Source organism: Marmota monax, unplaced genomic scaffold (assembly GCF_021218885.2).
Source record: "Marmota monax isolate L192 unplaced genomic scaffold, Marmota_monax_Labrador192_F-V1.1 WCK01_AAM20220418_F8-fsc00070, whole genome shotgun sequence".
NCBI lineage: Eukaryota > Metazoa > Chordata > Mammalia > Rodentia > Sciuridae > Marmota > Marmota monax.
Window position 1 is genome coordinate 3,738,736 of NW_026692116.1, and position 15,649 is coordinate 3,754,384.

At 33.6% G+C, this 15,649-nt stretch overlaps 1 protein-coding gene across 11 annotated transcripts in view; it reads left to right on the forward strand.

Annotated features, from left to right (window-relative positions):
* The window catches only part of Ccdc18 (coiled-coil domain containing 18), a 102,525-nt gene that overhangs the window by 60,736 nt on the left and 26,140 nt on the right, over positions 1-15,649 (forward strand). For 9 of the 11 annotated variants that reach the window (XM_058585247.1, XM_046461877.2, XM_046461909.2 and 6 more), the window contains 7 exons: positions 127-269; positions 3,943-4,106; positions 4,387-4,600; positions 8,107-8,206; positions 9,943-10,059; positions 11,775-11,918; positions 14,039-14,242. In XM_058585247.1, coding sequence (XP_058441230.1) covers positions 127-269; positions 3,943-4,106; positions 4,387-4,600; positions 8,107-8,206; positions 9,943-10,059; positions 11,775-11,918; positions 14,039-14,242 — 1,086 coding nt within the window. The remainder of the gene's footprint in view (positions 1-126; positions 270-3,942; positions 4,107-4,386; positions 4,601-8,106; positions 8,207-9,942; positions 10,060-11,774; positions 11,919-14,038; positions 14,243-15,649) is intronic. The other 2 variants (XM_046461925.2, XM_046461943.2) reach the window with 1 other exon arrangement.

The following is a 15,649-nucleotide window of genomic DNA, read 5'->3' on the forward strand; positions in this document are numbered from 1 at the left end:
TACTCTGATTTTTAAAAATACATCTGAAATGGAATAATATGGTAGGCTACATATTTATAAAAGTGTTTTTCTTTTGACTAATGTTTATTAGTAATTTAAAATACTTACTGAGAACTGCTTTACAAGGTATCAAAGCTGGAACAAGAACTTCAAAAACAAAGGGAAAGTTCAGCTGAAAAGTTGAGAAAAATGGAGGAAAAATGTGAAACAGCTGCTCATGATGCAGATTTGAAAAGGCAGAAAGTTATTGAGCTTACTGGTACTTCCAGGTAAAATGTGAATATGTTCATTTTATTTACCTTCCCATTTTTATATCAGTAATATCTGTTTCAAAAATAGTAACCACTGAAATATTTGCCTGAAGAATTTATTTCTTCATAATCTGAATTCATATAGTATTTTTTATCCCCTCATATCCTTCATTATGCCTTTTTTGTATTATAGTTTAATACCTTAACCTTTCTGCTATATTGAAAGTTCTTTAAGGCAAAGGCCATATCTAGTTTACTTTAGAATTCTGTATAACAATTAACACAACTAGCATTAAGTCCTTATGTCTCATAGGCACTCAGCAACTGTTATATTAAGTGATGAATAACATTCAAAGTTATAGGCAAAGTTTCCTCACATAGAGATTTGCAGAGACTCTTAACTGTATAAAGGAGGGAGTAACGATAAAAGAAAACAGTGTCTCTCAACCTTGACTGAACATTAAAATCACATAAGCAGTTTGTAAAAAATACTGATACCTGAGATGAACATTTAGATTAAATTACATGTAAAGATTATGATTTAGTTTAACTGGATTGGGCCCCGGCATCAATATTTTAATTGGTCAATAAAGGAATCCATGAGCTGAAAGCAATACCCTGCTTCCGCAGACCCTCTTCTGTTTAATCAACAAGAATTGGCATATAGTAATACACTCATAATTAGTCTACTCTTCTGCCAACAGGAGTCAAGAGTGAACTTACATGCTAGAACTAAAAACTTGTCCCCAGATTCCCTCTGCACATTGTGTTTATGGCTAACCATAGTCCTTCAAGCCTTCTTTTTCTCAGTGACAGGTGTCTACCCATTAACACAGCCTTACTGTTGTTGTTTACCTTGGGTCCATGAAGACTCATCACATTATAACTTTATGTTTATACACCACAAGACATGTTAGATTTCCAGATCAACTCTCATCCCTTCCATGAATTCCCAAAAAGATCTCCACATATTCTCCTTTTTCTCACCCCATCCCAATTCCTGAAGGACTGGAATGCACAGTCTATCTAAAAAGGCATTCCTATATTCGCTATCTCTTCTTTTGCTGTACCAGAAACGTGATACTCCCTGAGGACATTGCTTCTTTCCATGCAGCTCTCTGAAGTAAAACTTTTACCCATAGCTCTTGTACCATACAGTCAGTGCCTGGAATAGTGTACTCTGATCCTAATGTCAATATATTATATTATCCCTCGCTGTTGCTGATTCTTACAGGCCACCTAGCTTACTGCTGCTCTCTCCACCACCACTCCTGATTCTTAAAGGATTTGGGGGGTAGGAGTATTAACTGGGAATTGAACCCAGGAACACTTTATCCCAGATATACCAGACCCCCCCACACACACACTTTTTTTTGTTTTGGAGATAGTATCTCTTTTTGTTAGTTGCCCAGGCTAGCCTTGAATTTATGATCCTCCTGCCTCAGCCTCCAGAGGTGCCAGGATTACAGGCATATGCCACTGTGTTTAGTTCTTAGGGGTTTCAATATACACCTAACAGATGCTTCTGACATCTTGGCTTCTGATTTTTTTTAATCCTCTCCTCTAATAATGTTTTAATAATAAAACACTCCCATGGTTTGCCCTGGATCTTATTATTTCCAGTATCTACAATTTCTCCAAAATTTGACAATTATGTGTCATTCCCTTTAATACTCTAACAATTCTTCGACCCAACCAGGACCTCTAATCTATCAGTTCTAGCACTAATTCCATGATGCCCTCTCTCCTTTTTTTTTTTTTTTTTTGTGGTACTGGAATTGAACCCAGGGACACTTAACCACTGAGCTACATCTCCAGACCTTTTTTATTTATTATTTAGAGACAGGCTCTTACTAAGTTGCTGAGGTTGGCCTCTAACCCTCCTGCCTCAGACTCCCCAGTCACTGGGATTACAAGTGTGCACCCTCTTCCCAGCTCCTTTCTTGACTGAGTTTAAGTTAGTCATTTAAATCACTAATATGCTTATATCCACAACTCCTTTCAGTTCCCTCTATAAAGCAGGAAGGTTGTACAATCCTGGAATCTTTCTTCTCTATATGCTAACAAAGATCATTCTAATAATAAAGATCTGAGTAAAAATGATTGATTTGGCTCCCCTGTGAGTAGTATGATCTTTTTTTTAAAAAATATTTTTCAGTTGTAAATGAACACAATGACTTTATTTTTTAAATGTATTTATATGTGGTGTTGAGGATTGAACCCAGTACCTCACATGTGCTAGACGAGCACTCTACCACTGAACGACAACCCCAGCCCTGATCTTTTTATATATATATATATATATATATATATATATATATATATATATATTATATATATATATTTTGTAGTTTTTGATGGACTTTTATTTTATTAATTTTTTTTTATGTGTTGCTGAGGATCCAACCTAGTGCCTCACACATGCTAAGCGAATGCTCTACCACTGAGCTACAACTCCAGCCTGAGCAGTATGATCTTTATGATGAATAATTTGATTGGTTGGCTTCATTATGATCTGTGTCAGATCATAGAAATTCCAGATTAAATGAAATGTCTATCCCTGGATATTCTCAATACATATGAAGTTTTATTAAGTTAGGTCAAATGCTAGCCTTGTTAAATATTACAAGGTAATACATTTGTATTTAGTAGTATTTAGAGCACAAAGAAAAATTTTAAAATATAATAGGTGAGTTAAGATTCTGAGTAGATAGCCTTAAAAAAGAATGAAATGATGGTATTTGCCAGTAAATTGATGGAGCTAGAGAATATCATGCTAAGCAAAATAAGCCAATCCAAAAAAAACAAAAGCCAAATGTTTTCTCTGATATGCAGATGCTAATTCACAATAAATTGGGGGTGACTAGGGAAGAATAGTTACTTTGACAGAGAGGAATGAAGGGAGGGGGAAGAGGGGGTATAGGGGAAGGAAGCATGGTAGAATGAATTGGACATTATTACCCTATGTGCATCTATTATTATACAACCAATGTGATTCTACATTGTGTACAACCAGAAAAATGAAAAGTTATACTGTTTATATGATGTGTCAAAGTGCATTCTACTGTCATGTATAACTAATTAGAACAAATTTTAAAAATTAAAAAACCCTAAAAGAATGTTTGTATTTAAAAAATAACCAGAATGATGGATATAATATATAAGGGATATCACATTCTGCTGAATTTCAGGTTAGTTAAAAGACAATGATGCTTTTTGATGATCCAACCTTTGACATTTATGTTGATAAGGAAAACTCTAGGCTAAGTGGTCCAGAGAACTAAAGCAGTAGGTTGGTTCCCATATTCTCACAAATTCTATTTAATCCCACCAATTTCCTTATGAAACCAAACACAAACACGTGATTTAAAACTGAATAAAATGCCTTGCAATCAGAAATATCTTAAGAGAAGTCTACATAAAATATGGGGTGTAGGAATATGTTCTGGTACGTGTATTTTTGTTGTTGTTTATTTTGTTTTAATAAATTAATAGAAGTACTTTATTATTTTACATTTCTTCACTCACAGATTCCAAAGTAAACAACCACTATCAAATGGAAAAAAAGATTCTCAATAGACATTTTGCTAATATTTTTCTTTATGTAATTTTCAGGCTTTCTTTAGTCAGAAACAAGTCTAATGGTTTTGAAGTTTCCAGATTACCTGTTCTATTGTTTGTTTTTAATTAGGCAAGTAAAGCTTGAGATGGATCAGTACAAAGAAGAACTGTCTAAAATGGAAAAAGAAATAATGCACCTAAAACGAGATGGAGAAAATAAAGCCATACATCTCTCTCAATTAGATATGATCTTAGATCAGACAAAGATAGAACTAGAAAGGAAAACAAGTGCTGGTAAGCAAACAGTTGACTGAGTTTAGCTCCTTGTATATTTGTACTTAAGAAGTTGAATAAAATGAGAATTTGAGGTGGTGGGGCTGGAAGGGACCAAGAGTGTTCAGTATTTTGCCTCATATAGATGAATTAAACTGGATATTCTCTTTTTTTTTTTTTTTTTAAAGTCAATCTTGTTTTTATTTTATTTTAAAACTGGATACTTAATTATAATTATTTAAAAGTTCTTAGTAAAACATGATTTGTATATTGTTATAAAGCTATTCTCTCCTCATAATAGTGAAGGAGTTAGAGAAGTTACAACACCACACAGAGACTGAACTAACAGAAACTTTGCAGAAACGGGAAGCACTGGAGACTGAACTACACAATGCTCATGGAGAATTAAAAAGTACTCTAAGACAACTGCAGGAATTGAGAGATGTACTACAGAAAGCTCAGTTATCGTTGGAGGAAAAATATACTACCATAAAGGATCTCACAGCGGAACTTAGGTAAGTTAAATAATAAGAACTAAAAAAAAAGAACTGATATATCACAATTACAGGTATTTCTTTTATTACTCTGAATCCTTGGGTCATACAATAAAATTTATTATTGAATTCTAGGTTTCCAAACTTCTAACTGCCTTTGGTTTGCTGTGGCCCATCTAGTCAACTATCCTATGTTCTATCTAATTGATTCAGCTGTTGTTATTGACTGCTAATGCTTCTACCCTTATTTGGATCATTTTACACTGGCTGTAGTGGCAAAGAGAAGGAAAAAAAGGAACAGTTGGGCAAGCATATAGCAGTGGCTAATAGCAAATTATTATTAGTAGTAGTATTACTCTTTATATTAACTCCATATTTTATGTTAGGACTGTGTCAGGGACTTCATATATGTTCTCATTTCCTTGCAACATATATAGTTCCACCTTTTTTTTTCTTTTTTTATAGATAAGATGATGAAGTCTTGGGCTGGGGATGTGGCTCAAGCGGTAATGCACTTGCCTGGCATGTGCAAGGCACTGGGTTCGATCCTCAGCACCACATAAAAAAAATAAAGATGTTGTGTCCACTGAAAACTAAAAAATAAATATTAAAGAATTCTCTCTTGGGCTGGGGATGTGGCTCAAGCGGTAGCGCGCTCGCCTGGCATGCGTGCGTGCGGCCCGGGTTTGATCCTCAGTACCACATACAAACAAAGATGTTGTGTCTGCCAAAAACTAAAAAAAATAAATATTAAAATTCTCTCTCTCTCTCTTTAAAAAAAAATCTCTCTCTCTCTTTAAAAAAAAAAATTCCTTCTCTGTCTCTCTCTCAAAAAAAGAAAAAAAGATGATGAAGTCTTGAGAAAAATATATATAACTAAATGCCCAAAGTAATACAGGTGGGGTCTAGAGAAGGGAATTAAATTTAAGTCTGTCCAACTGTGATACTATGATTAACTATAATAGCATAGAATACTATCTAGCACTCATGTATACTGAGTAGAGGTGGAGAGCTAGACCACAGCCAAAGCATTCCCATAGACCCAGAAAAGGAAAAGCGTTACAAAGCAGATGTGAAATGTGGAATAAAGAACAGGATAAAGAACAAGATGACCCCCCAAAATTAGATAACATACCCTAGGATTCTGTTTCCATGTACCTATCCTTAATAAATTTCCTAAGGCTTTAAATATTATCCGACAGACATTTCCAAACCCATATCTGCAGTATTGATCTCTTCCTCAAATTCCAGATTAAATACCCAACTACTAACTTGTTATTTCCACTTTGATATTTTTAAAAAGCATCTAAGGCTTGATGTTGGCCAAAATACAACTCATTTATTTCATCATAATGCTGCACCCCCTTATTTAGGTGTCATGCAGTTGCTCAAACCAGAAATCTGGAAGATTATTATATCTTTCCATCTCTTTTTTTTTCAGGTCATTATGCAACATTGTTTGTAAAATGTATTTTTAAATCCATGGATTTATTGGCCTCTTTTCTTTCCTACCTTACCATGAGCTATCATCTCTCACCTGTTCTTGCTGTGGCTTCCTAATTGGTCTCCCTGCCTACATTCTGGATTCCCTCAATCTTCTATTTTCCACAGAATAGATAACTTTTTTTGTTGTTGTTTACAAGGGATTGAACCTAGGGGCACTTTACCACTGAGCTACAGCCTCAGTCCTTTTTTTTTTTTTTAAGATAGGTTCTCACTAAATTGCTGAGGCTGGCTTTGGACTTTCAATCCTCCTTCCTCAGCCTCTTGATTTGCAGGGGTTACAGGTGTGCACCACTGCTCCCTGCTCAATTTATAATTTGAAACATTTAATTAGCTCATCTTATTTCCCTATTTAAACTTTCTGTGGTTTCCCAAAACATTCAGAATAAAAGTCAAACTCCTTTAGAAATGAAAATCAGAACCACAGTGAGATACCGTTTCATACAGTAGGACAACCATTTAAAAAAAAAAAGAAAAAACAGAAAATAACAAGTGTTGGTAAGTGTGTAGAGAAATTGGAATCTTCATATATTGCTGGTGGGAACTTAAAATGATGGTAGCTGCCGTGGAAAATAGTTTGGTAGTCTTTAAATAAATTAAACATAAAATTAACCAGATGATAGAGAACCAGGAGCTCTCTACTACTGAGTTACATTCCCCAGCCCTTTATTTATTTTGAGACAGAGCTTTGCTAAATTGTTCAGGCTGGCCTTAAACTTAAAATCCTCTGCTTTCAACCTCCAAAATACTTGGGATTACAGGCATACGCCATCACCCCTGGCTAAAACAGTGAAATCTTAAATTCTAGCTAATAGATTAATTTTATAAGCTCAGCTCTTTTCAAAGAAGATTTCCTTAGAATTAATTTCATATTGTTTTTAAAATATTAGTTTAAGGGACTGGGGGGTGTGGCGTGGTGGTGGAATGGTTACCTTAGCATGCATAAGACCCCTGAGTTCAATCCCTAGTTCCACAATAAGATAAAATTAGCTTTAGAATCTGCTTTTAAAAATGAGTACCTTTATCATGGGGTTCAATCCCCAGTACCACAAAAAATAATAAATAAATGTCAGTATCTTTATTAACATTGTTTCATGTTTCTGACTGGAAGATCATATGAAGATTTTTAAGATCAACCTTTTCATCCTCTATAATATCAGAACTAAGAGTTCCATGTTGAAATTCTCTTAAAAATATATTAATATTAAGCATTTTATAATATAAAATTATATATGCTAATATCTTAGAAAGGCTAGAATTCATTAAAACTGTATTTTAAATGTTTTGTATTAGACTTTAGTACTTCATTATATGTAAGACATTTTGAGTAAAATCCCCCTGTGAAATACAATAGTTAGGGTTGGGGATACAGCTCAGGTAGAGTGCTTGCCTAGCATACAAGGAATACAAAACATGAGAATAAATATCTCACTCTATAGTAATAAAGTCACAGCTATTACATGTAAAAGATTTTCAAATATACCCATGATCTATGTATGAAAAAACAATGGATTTTTTTTGGGGGGGGGACCAGGGATTGAACCCAGGGGTGCTTAACCACTGAGCCATATCCCATTTTTTATATTTTGAGACAGCATCTCATTAAGATGCTCAGGGCCTCACCAAGTTGCTGAGGTTGGCTTTGAACCTACTATCCTCCTGCCTCATCCTACAAAGCCACTGGGATCATAGGCATGCATTGCACCTGGCTGGATTTTTTTTTTTTTTTTTTTTTTTTTTAAGAAAAACTCTTAAATCAATTCAATCTTAAAGCCCTGGGAGTTATTTAACATTTATCTTAAATTGTCCATAATAGTACATTTTTTTGTTAACTATGTGTTGTCATTTTCTTTATACATCATTCCTTTAATTTGAACCCTTCAATTTGTATTAATTACATATATTTCTTTGCTTTTACTTTATAGGAAAAATAACCCTGTTGGCCTAACTTTTTAAAACTATAGTATTCCTACTATATGCTTTGATCTGTTTTTTTTTTTTTTTTTTTTTTTGATAAATTGCAGAGACTGTAAGATGGAGATTGAAGACAAAAAGCAAGAACTCCTTGAAATGGATCAGGCACTTAAGGAGAGAAATTGGGAGCTAAAGCAAAGAGCAGCTCAGGTTGATTTTTTAAAATTGTGTACACACACACACACACACACACACACACAGACGTATATTTTTTAACCACTGAATCATATCCCCAGCATTTTATTTTATTTATTTATTATTTAATTTTTTTGAGACAAGAGTCTCACTAAGTTGCCTTAGGGCCTTGCTAAGTTGCTGAGGCTGGCCTTGAACTTATAATCTTTTTTAAAAATAAATTAATTTATTTATTTTAACTAGGTATATATGAAAGCACAATGCATTTTGATTTATTATACACAATTGCAACACAACTTTTCATTTCTCTGATTGTACACGATGTAGCATGTACCATATGTGCAGTCATACGTGTACCTAGGGTAATAATGTCCATCTCATTCCACCATCTTTCCTGCCCCCATGCCCCCTCCCCTTTTCTCCCTTCCCTTTGCCCAATCAAAATTTCTCCATTTTTTCCCACATCCCCCTTGAACTTGTAATCTTCCTGCCTCAGCCTCCTAAATTGCTGGGATTATAGGCATGCGCCATCACACATGCATCTTAATTATATTTTAATATATTTTTTTTAGTTGTAGATGGACATGATACCTTTATTTATTTATTTTTATGTGGTGCTGAGGATTGAACCCAGTGCTTCACACATGTGAGGCAAGCACTCTCGACTGAGCCACAACCCCAGCCCTTAATTATATTTTAATGAAATTTTTTGTTATGACAAATCATATAGGGTTTCAGAAGTGACCAATTTTTGGTAAAATGTGCATTTTATATTTGTTTTATCTCTGCACATAAACGCTTTTTGAGTTAGAAATATATTATCTCTTTATTTTGATGTCTTTATAGCAACTGGTTTTTGAGAATAAGGGTTAGTTTAGCTTAGTTTCCGAGTGTTTTAATATCTTATTCTATATCAGAAGAGAATGGGATAAAAGAAGTTATTTTATCAATTAAATGTTGGAGGAACAAAAATATTTGGAAGGCATTTAGCAGTTTTTATCCAGCATAAGATGGAGTCTTAATCATTTGATTTGTTATTTATGAACAATCATTATAAGCTGGGCGCCGTGACACACTCCTGTGATCCCAGCAGCACGGGAGGCTGAGATAGGAGGATCGCAAGTTCAAAGCTAGCCTCCGCAAAAGCAGGTGATAGGCAACTCAGTGAGACCCTGTCTCTAAATAAAATACAAAAAATAGGGCTGAGGATGTGGCTCAGTGGTCAAGTACCCCTGAGTTCAATCCCCACTACCAAAAATAATAATAATAATAATTATACATGTGGGCTCAAGCCCCAGTATTAGTAATTAATCATTATTTTTCCTATTTAAAAAAAATGTTTAGGGGCTGGGATTGTGGCTCAGCGGTAAGAGTGCTTGCCTAGCACAGGCGGGACCTGGGTTCGATCCTCAGCACCATCTAAAAATAAAGGCATTGTATTGTGTCCATCTACACCCAAAAAATGAATATAAAAAAAATGTTTTGGGGCTGGGGATGTGGCTCAAGCGGTAGCGTGCTAGCCTGGTATGCGTGCGGCCTGGGTTCGATCCTCAGCACCACATACAAACAAAGATGTTGTGTCTGCCGAAAACAAACAAAATAAATAAATAAATAAATATTTAAAAAAAAATGTTTGACATGAGTTTCAATTTGTTATATCCACTATAAATAATTCCAAAGCACATTCTAAGCATATAGATTTCACATCAGAGTAAAATTGAACAACAGTTTAATATTGCTTCTGTTTTTAGGTTACCCATTTGGATATGACTATTCGAGAACACAGAGGAGAAATGGAACAAAAAATAATTAAATTAGAGGGTAATCTGCAGAAATCGGAGTTGGAACTTAAAGGTTGCAACAAACAGGTAATTATTGAAAGATTACACATCTTAAATTGTTTAAAAAATTACTTTGGGCTAGCTAAGTGATAATTCCAGCTACTGGGGAAGCTGAGGCAGGAGGATGTCAAGTTTGAGGTTAGTCAAGGCAACTTTGTGAGAACCTTTTTCAAAATAAAGACTAAAAGGGACTAGGGATGTGGTCTACCATGCACATGGATGTTAGTTCATCCTCAGTGTTGCAGAAAACAAAAACGAAACACACTAAAACTGTAAGCAATATGGGGCTGAGGTTGTGGCTCACCAGTAGAGTACTCGCCTAGCACTTGTGAGACACTGGGTTCAATCCTCAGCATCACGTAAAAATAACTAAGTAAAATAAAGGTATAAAAGGCCTAAACTTTTTTAAAAATTATTTTTATTCTAATTTGTTATATTTGACAGCAGAATGCATTACAATTCATATTACACGTATAGAGCACGATTTTTCATATCTCTGGTTGTATACAAAGTATATTCACACCATTCGTGTCTTCATATATGTACTTCAGGGTAATGATGTCCATCTCATTTAAAAAAAAAACTGTAAGCAATCATTCACATAAAACAGCTTTTTGTTTTGTTTTGTTTTGAAACTGTCTGGTCTGAAACTTCTTAGGTTCAAGTGATCTTCCTGCTTCAGCCTTCTGAATAGCTGGAACTACAGATGATGACATTGATGACATTTTTCTTTTTTTTCTCCTTTTTATGTAATTTTGAGTGTAATGTTTTTTAATATCCTATAATATGTCCCCATACTACTTATAATATGTCTAAATATGAATAAAATATTTCTGGAAGAATTTGTAAGTAATTCTAGAAACTGGTTGCTTCTGAGGAAGAATAAAATAGGAAGGAGACTTTTTCTTCTTTAGAGTTTTTTTTTGTTTGATTTGGAGGTACTGGGATTTGAACCCGGGGTCACTTTACCACTGAGCTATATCCCAGTTCATTTTATTCTTTTTAAATATTAATGCAGGCTCTTGCTTAGGCTGGCCTCAAACTTGTGATCCTCCTGCCTCAGCCTTTCAAGTCACTGGGATTAAAGGTGTACACCACCACAACTTTGTCTCTATATTTTAACCTCATGCATATATTATCTATAAAATTATTTGTAAGGTCATGTAACATTTGTTGTTTTAATGTATACTTTTTTCTTATACAAATTATGTTTGAAACTTTTATCTTTTTAATATATTTTAAATGTAAACATAAGCATTTTATTTTTTATTTTTATTTTTTAGTTGTAAATGGACGCAATACCTTTATTTTATTTATTTTATTGTTTTATGTGGTGCTGAGGATCAGACTCAGTGCCTCATGTGTGCTAGGCAAGTGCTCTACCACTGGACCACAATCCCAACCCCCACATAAGCATCTAATTTTTTAATTGTAGTTATACACAATAATTTTATTTTATTTATTTATTTTTATGTAATGCTGAGGATCAAACCCAGTGCCTCTCATGTGCTAGGCGACTGCTGTACCGCTGAGCCACAACCCCAGCCCCCATAAGCATCTTATTAAGCACAAAAATTCATATGCTTATTTCTAAATGATGATTGTCTTAATAATTTTTTACTTTACTTTTGATGTTTTAGATATGAGTATTTAAAGTTTGAATTATTCAGAACATAGCTGTGATTGTTCTGTTTCCTTTTTTCCATTATTACATTAATAATGCTCATCTGTTTAAAATTAAGATAGAAAATTTAAATGAAAAATTGCAGAATGCCAAAGAACAGCTTCGAGAGAAAGAGTTCGTAATGCTACAAAATGAACAGGAGATAAGTCAACTGAAAAAGGAAACTGAAAGAACAAATCAAAGATTGAAAGAAATGGAGAGTGTAAGCAAATATTATTTTCCACCTAAGGAAGAAGTATTCTTGAAAGAGTGAAATGAATATTTATGTTTTAAACTGTTAACTTTAATATATAGAAACAGTGCCATAAGTATTTTTAGGCTATGTATTTGTACAAAATGCCTTAAGTTTCTTCTTTAACTTTTAAAAATATTACAATGGTTTACAATGTCTTATTTATCTTTTTATCTCCTACCTTTCCTTTACATGTTATCTCTCATGCAGTCCACAGTACATGCTTATAATATGTACTGAGAATCTACCATGTAATAGACTTGAAGATACAGATATTAGTAAGAGTCTTGTTTTGTACTTGAGGAACTCCATCCAGAGAGTGTGTAAAAAGATGATAATTGTTCATTATTAAAGCCAAATACATTGTTACCAGATGAAGTTTGATGACTTTATATCATCAGTTTGCATGTGTGTTGATTTGTAAACCCATTCATCCGACTTGCTTTTTTAATAAGTGAATTTGTTTCTAGTGTCTGTAACTTTTTCTTGTTTTTAAATACTCAACTGTTAAATCTTCAGATATAACTCTTTTTTTATATTTATTCTTTAGTTGTAGATGGACACAATAGCTTTATTTAATTTTTATGTGATGCTGGGGATTGAACTCAGTGCCTCACGCATGCTAAGCTAAGCTTTTCCTCTGAGCCACAACCCCAGCCCCAAATATAACTCTTTATTGTATTGGACTCTCTCTCTCTCTCTCTCTGTGGCATATAAATTCATAAGGGTAGCCATTTTTAAAAAATATATTTTTTTAGTTGTAGTTGGACACAATATCTTTATCTTATTTATTTATTTTTATGTGGTGCTGAGGTTCAAACCCAGGGCCTCGCACGTACTTGGTGAGCGCTCTACCACTGAGCCACAACCCCAGCCCCAAGGGTAGCCATTTTGACTCCTTTATTCACTCCTGTATCCCCAACACCTAGAACTGTACATATCATATAGTAAGTCTGAATAAGCATTTGTTTAATTAATTACATATATAAATCAAGCAGGGTCTTTGAGAGTAAGTTTAGGCCCCAGTAGAGATGGGGAAAATGATTATTAATCCTATTATTACCAGCTCTATTATGTCTGATCTCTAACAAGGAAGGGCTAAAAATACTTATATAACATTTATATTTATTTATAACCTGTGCCTCCATTCCAAACATCAAAGCCCTAGTGATCTGTACTGGTTTCTTTCCTTCTTCGTCCTTGAAGTCAAGTGTCCTTACCTACTGTATAACCTATCTCACATGGGTGATTTAGAACTAATTTTCTTCTCTGTTTTTTTTTCTTTTCCCCCTCTAAGAAGCAATACAGGTTGAGTATTCCTTACTTAAAAAACTTGTGACCAGAAGTGTTTTGGATTTTGAATTTCTTCTGATTTTGGAATATTTGCATACATGTATGGGACATCTTAGTGCCTTGTACACAAAGCTTGAAGATAAATTTAATATAATATTTTCAATAATTTTGTATCTGAAACAAAGTTTAATGTCATGGAATTTTCCACTTGTGGTTTCATGTTAGTATTCAGGAAGTTTTTCATTTTCAGAATATTTAAGATTTTGGATTTTCATAGTAGGGATACTCAACCTATACTTTATGAGGGATTTAATTGAATAATGTAAAAAATATTTCAGAGGGAGGAGTAGCCCCAATAACATGTCTTTATAAAGAGTGAGATCATAACCTTAACCCAGCTATGTCTATTAATGGTAGATTTTAATTATCCATGCAAATATATTCTTCATTTTTACATGAATAATCAAATATTGACTTCTTTTTTCTCTTTGTAGTATAATATATATTCTTTCATAAATGTTATATTTATAATGGTAAAGGATTATAAAGCTTGTATATATTAAGTCATGCAAAATTAATCACTAAGAGTTTCAGACTTATTATATTGTACTTTTACCATTTGCTTATTAAAATTTTTTTTTTCTGAATATCAGTTTCACAATGGGTAATACACATTGTATGTTAAATTTTATAGGGATTTAGTTTGGAGGGGAAATTTCACTTAGTAAAAAATAATCAGAATAAGAAGTACATTGTGTATTTCATTTTGAAACCTACAAATTTCTTGTGCTTTTCAGGTTATGAAAGATCAGGAACAGTATATTGCAACTCAGTACAAGGAGAGCATAGATTTGGGGCAAGAATTGAGGCTGACTCAGGAGCAGATGCAAACCTCTCAAACAGAATTGGTGGAGGCTCGTCGTCAACAAGTCCAAGCACAGAGAGAAATAGAAAGGCTCTCCAGTGAACTAGAAGATATAAAGCAAATCTCTAAAGAGAAAGTAATCCCTATTCTAAATAGTTTCATTATTACTGAAAGATCTTTGAAATTTTTAACACTTTGAACTGTATTATATAGTTCTTGCAAAAAATGAACCAAGTTTCAGAAAAATGTGAATGTACAGAGAATGGTTCAGTGCTAGAGCACTTGCCTAGCATGCCTGAGGCCTTGAGTTCAAACACCAGTAGTGCAAACAAAACAGTATGATTATACTTAATACCACTAAATTATACACTTAAAAGTGGTTAAGATGGTAAATTTTATGTTTTGTACAATTTACCATTTATTTATTTATTATGGTATTAGGGATTGAACCCAGGGGTGCTTTACCACTGAGTCCCATCTTGAGCCCTAATTTATTTTTATTTTGAGACAGGGTCTCACTAAATTGCTTAGGGCCTTGCTAGGCTGCTAAGGCTGGCCTTAAACAATTCTCCCTGTTCAGACTCCCCAGTCACTGGGATTACGGGCACACATCACCACACTCCACCAATTTACCACATTTTTAAGAGGAAAAAAGTTATCTGTTATACTTTTATAACTTTGTAATTATAACTAGTAAGTCCTTCAGAACTGTTTGGACTGAACTAATAAGTTCTTGATAAATTGAGTTATAAAGCCCTTTTAGACTTTCAAGAGAGTATGAGCTATTGAAGAAAAAATAAGCAAATCTTTTTTGAGTAAAAGTTTTTACATTTGTAGCCACTTTTATCTAAATTTGTAATTGTTGGAAATCTTCAGTTCAGAACATTTGGGGAGGTAAAGTGCTTTTATATTTTCTCATATTTACTATGAGACTAACAACTTGTCTTAAAAAAGTATTTAGATTGGGGCTGGGATTGTGGCTCAGTGGTAGAGTGATTGCCTTGCCTGTATGAGGCCCTGGGTTTGATCCTCAGTACCAAAAAAATAAATAAACAAAATAAAGGAATTGTGGGGAAAAAAAAGTTTACATTAAAAAAAGTATTTAGATTGATTTACTTGTGTTAATTAGACTTTGAGGAAATGTGTTCATTGATATTCTAAAATTTTAATTTAGCATAGGAACTTAAATATTTTTACCTTTAATTTTAATTAAACCTAACTGTGCTCTGAGTCACATTTCTAAATGATTAAACTAATAAAGAATATATAGGAAATTTTTATTGGAGATATATCAGATATTTGGGGGGTCTGTTAGGAAAAGGGAAGCTGTCTACTTTTATCTTATTTCTGACCTTATCAGTAGTATTTAAGTATAGTAAAATTAGATTTATTTGGTAAGATAAGCTCGCTTAAAAAGTGAGTTAAGTGGAATTATTTTCTTTTTAATTTTTTTTTTTTAGTTGTTGAGGGACCTTTATTTTATTTATTTATTCATATGTGGTGCTGAGATTCGAACCCAGCGCTTCACACATGCTAGGCAAGT